Source organism: Lissotriton helveticus, chromosome 8, assembly GCF_964261635.1.
Source record: "Lissotriton helveticus chromosome 8, aLisHel1.1, whole genome shotgun sequence".
NCBI lineage: Eukaryota > Metazoa > Chordata > Amphibia > Caudata > Salamandridae > Lissotriton > Lissotriton helveticus.
The window spans coordinates 251,929,569-251,941,988 of record NC_136069.1 but is presented as its reverse complement, the minus strand read 5'-3'; the positions used below and the strand labels follow the sequence as shown (position 1 = coordinate 251,941,988).

Here is a 12,420-nt window from a genome sequence, read left to right as displayed (position 1 = left end):
ACCAAAACCGACCATCGTGAATGCACACAATCCAACATACACAAACCACATAATCCGATGCACCACTACATTCAGATAGACTATGACACTATCACAGCACACCCCAATCTGACCAGCATGCTCTCCTCAATACACCCTCACACTTGCTGGAGACATTTACCATCTCACTCACATGCCATCTCTTGTCCCCCCACTGATCCATCCATGCAGCCATCAATTTGTACATCCACACCTCTGCAAACAAAACCATTCACCCACTGACCCACTAATTGATTTTCCTAATGCTTCAAATTATCCTTTCGGAACTGGACACAGTGCATCAGAGGGGGCTGTTAGAAGTGGTAGCCATACTTCAAGCAAGCTATTGAAAACTAGATACAAATTTAGATAAGGCTTTGAGTACTTGGCACAAAGATGCAGCTGAAGCATTCAAAACAGCACATAACCCCATGTAGCCTTAGCACAGGTAACATTATCACTGAGGCCACCGGTTGCGGAAAGTATACCCTAGTTCTGGCAGTAGTGGATGCAGCATTAGTGCTAAGACCTGGGCACTATACTCCAAGCTACGGCTACCAGAACTGAACACTTCTGCATGTAATCTCCAGAACTAGACAGAATGTGTGAAATATCCTCCCCAGGACAGGGGGAGCAGGTGAGGTCTCCTGAATGCCACACAATGCTTCACATGAACTCCCAAGAACTAGAAACAGTACCACAAGATGAGGTAGCCAGAAAATGCACAAATAAGTCAGTGGTGGCCTTTAAATGAAGGAAAAGTACTTCAAGTCAAGCTCCACAAACTGGTCATTATTCAGATTTCTCTACAAAGCTTAGCACAGTGCTCCTACTGAGGCCTTACCAGCGAAGTCTACAGTGTACAGTGGACGCAACATCTTTTTGCTTCTCTTTTTATCTCCCCTATACACTTCTCACTGGTCTGGTGTTACTGCTGATCCACTTTAACTTAAACATGATCTGGGGCAAGGAAGCCTGTGTTTCTGCTTTCCTGTGATGTACCTGCTCACTATCTGCGAGGGAGAATTGCACTCGTGTGTTGACCTGTGCCACGATTATTATACATAAGTGAGATGCTTACAATGCTGCTCCTGCTTTGTATCCTTCACTTTTTCTTCGATGTAGCGAAGTTCACATAGTTATTCATGAAGCTTTATATATGCTGCGTTACTAAATAAAAAACTTCTCATTACAGACAATTAGCTGCGTCAGTGATCCTTTCAAAGTACTTTAAGAGCAAGATTTATCTGTTCCTGTTGCAGCTCTATTGGGAGTTAGCTTCATGCAGTGGCACAGTTACGTTTATATTTGTGAACAGATCATTTTTCTTGCCAGCAGGATCCAGTGTAAATTGTCTTCTCCATGTATCTTGGAGAAATCCTATTCAAGGCAAAGGCAGGCAATCTTAAGTTTTTCATTCTGGTATAAAAAGCCAATGCAAAGTCTTCGAGAGGCAGGTAGATTTCTTTAGCCCTGTAGACAGCACAGTCACATAGTGCGGTGTTCACCATTTCTCAATCGCATATTTCACAGGTAATCTGTTTAACAGTCTATTACAATATTTCAGCATTCATTTGATTATTTTTTTGTGATTGGCGTTTTTTTAAAAAACGTTTTGGCATCAGGTTATACAATCAGTCAAGCCATGTACGTCTGTACATTCAATGAGTGTCACAAAGGAGTCACACCATACCGATAACAAGCAATAGCAATGGCCAAAACCAGGGCAACCACTGGGCATCTCCTCTAAATTGATGATACGAGTCAGAGAAAACGCACTCTGACCGCACTCCTATACAGTAGTAGAAGTATACATCGTCATGGGTGAGCACGCCTATGGCGCAGGGTTTTGAGACAAAAGCGGGGTGGGTGCCTGGGGGTGAAGAACACAGGCCCCTTGTGCCAGGATAACATGCGAGTCATTCATCCCCTCAGGTTATCTGTGATTTTATAGCACGTTAATCACCCATGAGAGTATGATTTTATAGCATGCTAATCACCCATGAGAGTATCCAGGCGCTCTATAGCCAGTGTGTGAGGTCAGCACTGGAGGGCTTACTCGAAAAGCCGGGTCTTTAGCTTCTTGTGAAAGTCTATACGTGGAAGCAGAGGCTCTGATGTGTTGCAGGAGGGCGTTTCAGGGTTTTTGGGGCCAGGTAAGAGGAGGCACTGGCCCCCCACTCTACTTTTGTGTATGTGTGGGGTGTGTGCTAGTGAGAGAACGGCGGATATTTAAATGTTCTTGTGCACTTGTAGTATCTTAGAAAATTTAACACTTTAAAATCTATCCATCGCAAATCACACTTTTTCACTTCCATCTCAAAAGCTCTGTTGCAGTATAAGGACTAAATTCTTGATGGACTAAAGGGTACTCGTCATAGAAAAGGATGAAATAATTAGCAAAACATTGGAAGAACTCCTTGCTCCCCGAAGATATCAAAAACAATAGCATAACAACGGACAGCAAGACACTTGTAGAACCAAAATATAACTATAAGATTTCATCAATGGCATGCAAACTCAAAAACGTAAACTCAGAAAAGGTACAGGTAACTTTAAATTGTAAAACGGATACCTATATTTGTCAAAGCAATATTACACAAAGCCAGTCAGTATATGTCCTTCCTCCATCAATACCAAAGATCAAATACAGAAATCGTTAATTTCTCAAAAGAATCTTCATCTTATTTTAGAATAAACACCTTCCTTCAGCAACACAGTGGATGAAAATAAAAGTAAGGATGAGAGATCTTTTTTTTTCTAGAGACAGGCTCCAGATAGAGTCAGTCTGCTCAGAAGCAATTTCGGAAACAAACCTACCGGTGGTAAATGAAACAAATCTCATATCTACCTTTAATACAGCATTTCCAAAAGAGAGTTAACAATACTACATCTAGGTAAATAAAATTATCATGTGTTCAATAAAAATTCTCAAAATTCTCAAGTATGAAAACAAAAATCAGAATTCTACCATACAAAGAGGCAGAAAAAATATTTCAAAATTCAAGACCGCTACAGGATAGAGTATTTCGGAAAAAATTCTACCCACCTCTGTAAATTCTGCCAGGAAAAAGTCCAGTACAAGTGAGCTCTATTAAATCAGGCTCTAAAAAGAGAACATTTGATACCAATTTGATGACTAATAATCTGTGAAAACCCCTAGAACAAAACTCACAAAAATGAGGGGGGACTACTATCCAAGAGACATCACACAACACTAAGGTGCTATGACAACTCAACACCAAGCATTACCAAAAATGTAAATTCAATTCAACTCAATGGATGCATACACCAATATAGGTAATGGGGGAGAAACCTGAAAGAAGATTCGCCAGGTCAAATGAGGAGTATGTTTACCAAACAAATTCATACACCCCAGTAATATAGTTCTCCAGAAATAAACAAAATCCACCTTGCGGACCAAATAAGTCTGGGAGTGAATTAGTCTCAGAACCCACAGTTAAATAGATTTATATTTCACAAAACATACATATCCTACAGTGAAGCATACAGAGACACCTGTGACATCAATGAACTACAAGGATTCCAAAAAGAATTCATGCACAGTTGCTACATACACAACCATACCCACGAGTGAGCCTTGGAAGTCTTTGAACGATCTGGGAAACAGGAAAAAACCAGGTCCTACCAAAAATTTTCCTGGAAAAAATTGGCTGTTCTGAAGTCATCTTTCAGAAGAAAAAAACTTGGCTTTCTTCACGAGGGAGAGCAACCAAGCTCACTTGGCCTTTCTTGTAATGTATTGCATTAATGAAAGGGTGGTGTCAAGGGTGAATTCCAAAGATTTTGAGACAACTATTAGATAGGATGGAGTTAGTAGGATTAGGTTGGAAAGCCAGTTGCCAATCTGAGGTTGTTTGGTGCTTTTGGCAAACAAGAGTAAATTCACTCTTTGGGATTTTAGTCTCAGTATTTTTCCACAGTCAGAAAGAGTGGATTTGATAGATTGATTCCATGAAGAAGTTAAAAATGATCAGAGAAAGGGTGTGGCTCTTGGGTGCTCGGCACGATGCAGCGCATGTCTGATCACGTGGCTCTACCTGCACGAGCTGGTACTGGTTGGTGAAGATGTAAACCATAGCAAGAATGTCTGAAGATCACATTTGTGTGTTCTTTGTGTTAATCAGAGCAGGGTGGTCCACTGTGTTTAAGGCTGAAGAGTGTAAAGCAGAATCTGAATACAGGGGTCGTTCCTGTAGTGGAGGAGAAAGGCTTCTTCGACTAACTGAAGTGTGCCAGTCTCAGTGCTGCAGCTTGGTCTGAAGCCTGATTAATAGTTCCTGTGGAAGATTATCCTTGCTGATGTGCTCCTGAAGCTGGGTGTTGACTGCTTTTTTGATGGTTTTCCCTATGAATAGAAGGCATGTAATAGGGTGAAAACTGGTATGGTTCTCTGGGTCCAGACATGGTTTCTTTACCAGGGTGAAGGATATGACCCGTCTTTTGGGCATCTGGTAATTTTCCTTAGTATAGGGAGGCTTTCACAATGAGGAGTGCAAGAGTCTCTCCCCGAAGTGATGTGATCATGGAAGGAGGGGAGTCACCTTCATAAGAGGATGCCTTGAGAAAGTTAATGATCTCGTTGAAATCCATGTGCGAGATTGAATTGAAGGAAGAAGAGGTCGATTGCATTTCTGGGAAAGGCTGGCTGTAGAGTTTGAAAGTCTTGAAGAGGGATTTGCTGCTATTGGTTGCCTCACTAATTGTGTTTTTGTAATAAGACGCTTTTAGCTGTGACGAGGGATTGGTAATTCGTGCAGAGTGCTTTGAGGAGGGTAAAGTGATGCAGGAGTTTTGTTCTTTACCATTTTTTTTTCCTGTGTTGCATGGGACATTTATTTTTGTGAAGCACTCGAGTGTACCAGGGTGCTGAGCGATTTGGCTTGGCAGATCAGGTTTTCAGTAGAGAATAGAGTTCAGCATTTATTTATTTATTTTATTTTGAAAGTTTTATATAGCGCGAACAAGATCTTTGCAGATATCAGAGCGCTTTACAAGGGCATGGGGATAAAAATACAAAGAAATAAAGCGTATATACAAAGTAATATATGAGGTAGTTAGGTACAAGGTGCTAGTTACATAGGTAGGTCAAAGGACATGAGGTAGGTCACAGGTGAGGTAGTGTCGGTACACTGTGCATAGACAAACAATTGCGTCAATAGTATAAAGTACAATAATAAGGAGCATATACTTGCTTAGGCGTGTTTAAAATATTTAGAGTTTAAAGGTGGGCAAAGTTGAGGTGGGTGTGTGCAGGATGTATAGTCCCACAGGTGCGACAGTAGTAGAGAAGTAGGGATCGTTGAGGTGGAGTGGGTAAAATGTGCAAAGTCAACCAGGTGCTTCAACAATATAACAATCTACATAGTCAAACAGGTGCGTCAAACATTATAACAAAATACAAAGAGTGAGCGTATACAGTCAAGTAATTCGATAATACGGGTGGTACAATAGACCAGGGGGGTCGGGCAGGTCTTACAGAGCAGATTCATGAGTGATACGGAATAGTAGATCATGTGTATTTTGCCATGAGGATCGCTTTAACTTCTTTCTTAAAAAGTGTGTTGGAGGAGATGAGCCTTGTTTCAGGAGGGAGTGAGTTCCAGATCCTGGGTGCCATTCCTGAAAAGGAGCGTTTATAAGTTTTTTCCTTCCGAAATCTTCGAGGTTTCAGCAAAAGATTGTTTGTGCTTCTAGTAGTTCGGGAGCCACCCGAAATTGTCAGCTTTTGAGTGAGGTAGGCGGGTGAATTCAGGTGAACAGCCATGTGTGTCATGCATGCGATTTTCAGATGTATTCTGGCTTCAAAAGGTAGCCAGTTCAGTGATTTAAAGTCCGGGGAGATATGCGAGTGTTTTTTTGAGCCGGTGAAGAGTCTCGCTGCGGCGTTAAGGGACGCTCTTAGGGGTGCCGTTGTAGTTAGGGGGAGCCCGCAGAGGGTGGTGCTACCGTATTCTATGTGTGGGATGACTATAGATTGTACTGCAGTTTGGAAGTCTTTGGCAGGAAGGAAGGGTTTAAGTTTTCTCAGGGTATTGATTTGGAAGTTCGCTCCTTTGGTTGACTTGCTGATGTGCTGCTGCATGTTGAGATTGGTGTCAAGTGTTATGCCTAAAGATTTTGCTGAGTCTACTACGATGGGCTGTACATTTAGAGACGTTAAGTGCTTAAGCCATGTTTGAGCCGTGGATATTTTAGCGGGAGGTGAGATCAGGAGGAACTCGGTCTTCAGAGCATTGAGTTTGAGGTGATTCTCAGCAAGCCAGGATTGGGTGTTTCTGATCATGGTGTTCAGAAGCATGATGTCCTTGGGAGATTGTATTTTGAGATAAAGTTGGGTGTCGTCGGCATACATGTGAAAGTGCACATTAGATGCCTGTAGCAACGTAGTGAGAGGTTCCATAACTAGGTTGAACAGTGTTGGGGAGAGGGAGGATCCTTGAGGGACGCCTAGCAATACAGGTACCGGAGAGGACAGCAGGTTGTTGCTTTTGATTCTTTGTGTCCGGTTGTGTAGAAATGAGGTGAACCACTTTAGAACAGTCCCAGATATGCCCATTCTTGTGTTTAACAGTTCGAGTAAGTTCTCATGTTTAACTGTATCGAATGCTGAGGAGAGATCCAGAAGGATGAGGAGGCAGGTATTGTTTTGGTCTAGGATTTGGAGGGCATCGTCCACTATGTGAGTCATGGCAGTTTCGGTACTGTGCCCTGCTCGGAAGCCTGACTGATGAGCGTTTAGGAGATCAAACTTATCTATGTGTTTAGTCAGTTGTAGCTGTACGCATTTTTCCAACAGTTTAGCGAGAGTGGGAATGTTTGTAATAGGGCGGTAATTGTTTAGATCAGTGGGGTCTGCTGTTGTTTTTTTTAGTAGCGGTGTGACTTGCCCTACTTTGAGGGTGTTGGGGATGGATCCTTGTTGAAGAGAGCTATTGATAATCTTAGACCAGAGTGGGAGAAGCCAAGGGGAAAAGTCTTTTACAGCGTTAGCAGGAAGGGGGTCAGAGAGGTGATTGGATGGTTTCAAGGTGCAGAGCAGTCTGCCAATTTCTTCTTCGGAGTAGGTGCCAAAGGATGACCAAGTAGCATTGTTCTTTGGTTGAGGCACTGCTGTGTGTCGGGGGTTGCAGTACAGGATAGCGTCATTGAGGAGATCGCTTCTTATTCTCTCAGTTTTTTGGATAAAGAAGGCAGAGAAGTCTTCGCAGGAGGGAGTAACGTCCATGGAGCTGAGTGTCTGGGGTTGCTCTTTGGATTGTGTTCTGACTAACTCAAACAGTTTTCTTGGACGGTTTTTAGCTTGGGCGAGCTGGAGGCTGAAGAAGTCTCTTTTTGAGCGTTTTATTTTCCTGAAGTAGGCGTTTCTCTGTATCTTTAGACTTTTTAGGTGCACTGCAGAAGGGGCTGACCTCCAGGTGCGCTCTGCCATTCGCATGGCCCGTCTATCCTCATTGAGGCTTCCGTCATACCATGGGTTGGAAGTCTTCTTGGACGAGACTCTTTTCAGTTGCATGGGCGCCGCCTCATTGATTATTGTGGACATAGTATTGAGATAGTAGTCAGTCAGAAGTTGAACGTCCGTAACGCCGGGAGGGGGAAGTAGGAGATTGCAGCTGTTAGGCGGTAAGGAGTTTGGGTTGAGTTTCTTCAAGTCTCTTTTCCACACTTTGTGCTTAGGGGGTTGAAATGGGTTAAGTCTGATTTTTTCCTTGATGAGGAAGGAGACAATATGATGATCAGACCAGTCACAAGGTTGGATTGACTCCAGTTGAATAGCGCCCTCTTTGGAGATGATAAGGTCAAGGGTAGAACCTCTCTTATGTGTCGGGCTATTGCATATTTGGTTGAGATCAAGTGCGTTGAGAAAGCTTTTGAGGCTGTTTACCACTGTGTCACTGCTGTCATTCCAGTGGAGATTGTAGTCGCCAAGGAAAATTTGGGTGTGCTGCCGTCCTGAGTTGGCTGATATTGTATCCATGAGTTGTTGGACGAAGGAGAGATTGTCCCCAGGTGGGTGGTATATAATGTGTAGTGAGCATACCGGTTTGCTTTCGCTGATGATATCGAGGCAGAGGTATTCACAGGAAGTTAGAGAGGGGACGGCCACTTTGGAGACTTAGAGGTTGCTTCTGTAGATGCAGGCAATTCCACCGCCTGTCTTTTTGGCCCTGTCAAGTCTAATGATACAGTAGTTGGGGGGGACTAGGATATCCAGTATAGGTGTAGAGGAATCAGACAGCCATGTTTCAGTCAGAATGGCTAGGTCCGGTTCCAGGGACATGATGAGGTCGGCGACCTCCGTGGAATGTCTTTGGGCCGATCTGCAGTTGAGAAGTATGCATTTAAGGCTAGGGGTGCAAAGGGTGGAGGACGATTCTATAATGAGGGGTACATTAGTGAGGTTGTTGGGGACAGCGCCTCTGTTATCCTTTTGGTGCCTGAGGGGGTTAGATATAATCGTTGGGATGGACATGTTGTTGGTAGCTAGTGGCTTTTGGGGAGCCGGGTCGTAAGAGTGGAGAAGGGTGTGTACGTCATGGTCAGAGATCGTGTTGGTAGTGCGTCTGGGGCGATTGGTGGTATTGCAAGAGGGGGTAGAAGTCCAATGTGGGGAAAGATGTGTGATGAGGCGAGTAGGAGGTGAGGAGGAAGTGTTGTTAGGTGTAGAAGGAGGAGTATTGCGCTTGGTAGTAATGTGATTGCAATTGTTATTGCGATTGTTGGTATTGCGAGGGGGGATAGAGGTCCGGTGTGTGGAGTGTTGTGTGGTAGGGCGAGTAGGAGGTGAGGGGGAAGTGGTGTTAGGTGTGGTAAGGGTGGTGATGGGAGGGGTTGTCTGGGGTGTGTGAAGAGCCACTCTTTAATGGAGTGTAATTCTTCTTTCAATTGGAGGAGGGTGGACATAATAATGTCCAAGGTGATGATGGGCGCGGTGTTGGGGGGGGGGGAACTGGCGCTGAACCGGCGAATACGTTGACAGGGGGCAGTCCGGGTGGAGAGGCGGAGCTGATGAAGGTGTTGGGGGTGTTAGCGAGAGGATAGGTGTTATTGGGAAGCGCATCCGTGCTAGGGGGGGGAAGGGAAAATGGGGGCGATGTGAAGGCTGGCTGTTGTGGGGGAGGAGGTGGGATATTGAGGAGTGAGCGAGGGGGGTGGGAGGTTGAAGGAGGGGTGCAGGCTAGGCGTGGCGGGAGTGCTAAGTGTGGGGGGGGCGGAAGTCGGAGAGAGAGTCATGTTGTGTGGGCTGCCATTGGGGGAGGAGGGGTGCTCTGAGAATAAATGTGCGGGGGACGGTACGGGAGTGCAAAGTGTGGAGGGGGAGACGGGAGGATGAGCGGAGGCATTAGTTCTCATAGTGATGTTCTATATTACGGGAAGAGTAATGACATCTTTGGTGAGCTGGAAGTGTTCTTTCAGGTTGGAAAGATTTGGGATTTTTTTCCAGATAGAGTCTTTGATGAATGGGTGGAAGGTAATTTTCCCCTTTTTCCAGTTATTGATGCTCACGCTGGTATGTTTTAGAGATATTGAAGTGGGTTACTAAGTACTGAATCTAGTACGGGACTACAGGTGGAAGGTAATGGATGCTAGGTGATGCTCCTAGGATGAACTCCAGGGTTGCCTCTGGAGTGGGTTGGGTTATTGGTAAGTTGTTTTATATAGAGTATGTTGAGATTTGTGTAGAAGGCCTCTTTACTACATTCCATGTTGGATTTGCGGGTGAAGTCTTGAGGAGTGTGGGGTGGCTCAGCTGGGTGAATGCAGAGAGGACTGAGATTTCTTCCAGAAGTCCCTGTTTGGCCCAGGCAGTTGGTAGATTAGATAAAAGGAGGCCGTTTTGGAGGTTCAGAGGGAAAAGTGGCACAGACGAGATTGAAAGACTTAGGTGTGGTAGAGTTGCTTAGAGTACAGGACTAGGATATCCTATGTAGGTCTACGTCCCCCTCCTGGTTTCAGTGAACTGTGTATGTGTTGCATTCTATAACCATCATGATGAGGAGTACCAGGATGTGCGTGGAGGAGGATGTGAACCAGGTTTAAGTTATGAAGTGTGCATCCAGGTTGTTTTGGGTGATGTCTAGAGTGTATGACTGCAGAGTGTGCATTACTGAGCATCAATTGAGTAGTATGTGTTGCACTGTGGTACAGGTGTGTATTCTAGTAAGTGATATGTGGATGAGTAACAGGTGTGTGAATGGTGTGAGTGTGTTTGGATAGGTGTGTGGGAACAGTGGGAACACATGATCAAGCTAGTTAATCTGGAGCAGGAATTCAGGTCATACATTTGTCTAGGTCCAAATAGGTGCTGTCCTTTAGCTCGGGATGCCCTCAAGAGCTGCCTAAAGTAGGGGCAGGTAGGAAATGACCGATGGAAAACAGGGATATCACTTCCTAGGAAATCTGGAGAATTCTTCTGGTTAAGATGGACGCTGGGAAATGAGGTCCACCAGCAAGGGTTCTTTAAAAGATGGATTTGGCTGAAAGCCTGAGATGTTACTTCCTGTTGAGATGCTGTTAAAGTGATGTAGCACAGGGAAAGAGGGGCAAGCTGGAAACAACAAACCAAACTAATGACTGGCAGCACAGCTGTGACACTGAAGGCCATGTACCCTGCAGGATCTGGCCATCAATGATAAATCGCAGAACTCAACATTTAGAGTTAATATCGATTCAGAAGGGGTATATTTAAGACTTATTACTCAAGAGAACCTATGTAAGAGATTAAACAGATTTCATAGTTCGAACGTTATGATGTAACCAAGCCAATACATTTTGTGATTTTTTTTAAAAAAGAATCTCAGTTTTTGTGTCCAAGAAAGAACTCTTTAGACATGATATGTTAATGAGTCTTGTAAAGCGTGCGAATACCCGCAGGTGTCTTGGCGCTGGTTAGAGTGACGAAGAAATACAGATGTCTATAGAATTGACCAGTGTTAAAAGCCAGGTTGTTAGCGGTTTCCTAAAAATCAGCAAGTTAGGAGTATTTTTGATTGCAGATGGTAGGGCATTCCAGGCCTTTGCCGTTCTCAGAAAAAAGCTCCGTCCACCCCAGGTGGACAGTCAGAATCTGGAAACAGCTATAAATTTAGCCAAAGCTGAACGCAATATTCGGACTGGTTTATATCACTTAAACTATGCTGTAGATAGGCCAGGCCTGAGTCATGTAGTGCTTTGCAAGGAATACAGGGAGGCTTGAAAGCGCATCTCTGTCTGATTGGAAGCCAATGTAAATTCTAATGGCTAAGGAAACAGATTGATATTTTGTTATTTTTAACCGAAGTATGGCTGCTGAATTTTGCAAGATTTGCAGCCTGTTAAGAGTATACTGAGGTGCTGTAAAGAAATAATCATCAAGATATTGGTGAATCAAAATGTGATGTACTTTCTCGGTAAAAACAATCTGCACACATCAAGACCTCAATGAACTAGAGTGGCTTTCAGTTAGACCTCAATCTTCATTTTGACTGTTTTTTTTTACTACAAAGTTTAACTTCTACATAAATATTCTGCCTTTGTAGAGATCATAAAATCCAGTTACGGTAGAAAGGCTTAACTAGTGATAAGAACCATTGCATTTAGCATGGAAACAAAGCCACTGATCCTCCACATCAACAGGTCCATGCAATATAATATTATTATTGTCCACTACTGCTTTCCATAGATCTAAATTGCAAACTGTATATATTTGCATCATTTAATACCAAAATATATATTTATTCATTTTCCCCTCCCCATCCTCAAAACAACATTCTGGTACCAAAAGGATATGTTGTTTGGCTTACCTGTTGTAGGATTCATAAGATTCTGCTGCACTGCAGGGCTGGTGGGGGCTGTAACATTCATCTGTGAAAGCATGGCCTTTCTCGGGTCCTGCCACGTTGTAGTCTGATCAATGTGACTAAAAAAAGAAAGAATCAACGTGTCACACAATCTTGATTTTTTTCTCTAAACTGTTATTTGATGCAGAAATATTAAAAATCAACAGTACCAGGAGAAGATTGAGGCAATTAATATGTACAACTATGCCACATTTAAACTCAAACCTTGGTTGTCTAGAGGCAAAATCGAGTAACCTTACATGTCACCTATTTTCACAGTAATTGGTACTAGTAATCGCCTACATTTACACTAGTCTCATATTCGACAACTGATGAGGGCCAAATGGCACAGAGCCTACGCCTACTTTGAATTTGTTATGACCAAATCTTCCTTTCGTAAACTTCATCCCTGCAAAGCTTGGCCAAGACATGGAGTCATTTGTTCAGTCATAGGATGGTTGTGGAAGTTTGTATATGTTTTTAACCATTGCCTTTATGTGAATGGCTTTATTAGAGATCTCACTTGAGAGCAAGCATTTCCATGGGATGTAGTTATGAT

At 43.5% G+C, this 12,420-nt stretch overlaps 1 protein-coding gene across 5 annotated transcripts in view; it reads right to left on the bottom strand.

The window, feature by feature from the left end:
* Nucleotides 1-12,420, bottom strand: part of YAP1 (Yes1 associated transcriptional regulator) — a 202,615-nt gene that overhangs the window by 109,507 nt on the left and 80,688 nt on the right. For all 5 annotated transcript variants that reach the window (XM_078656999.1, XM_078657000.1, XM_078657002.1 and 2 more), the window contains exon 3: nt 11,826-11,941. In XM_078656999.1, coding sequence (XP_078513125.1) covers nt 11,826-11,941 — 116 coding nt within the window. The remainder of the gene's footprint in view (nt 1-11,825; nt 11,942-12,420) is intronic.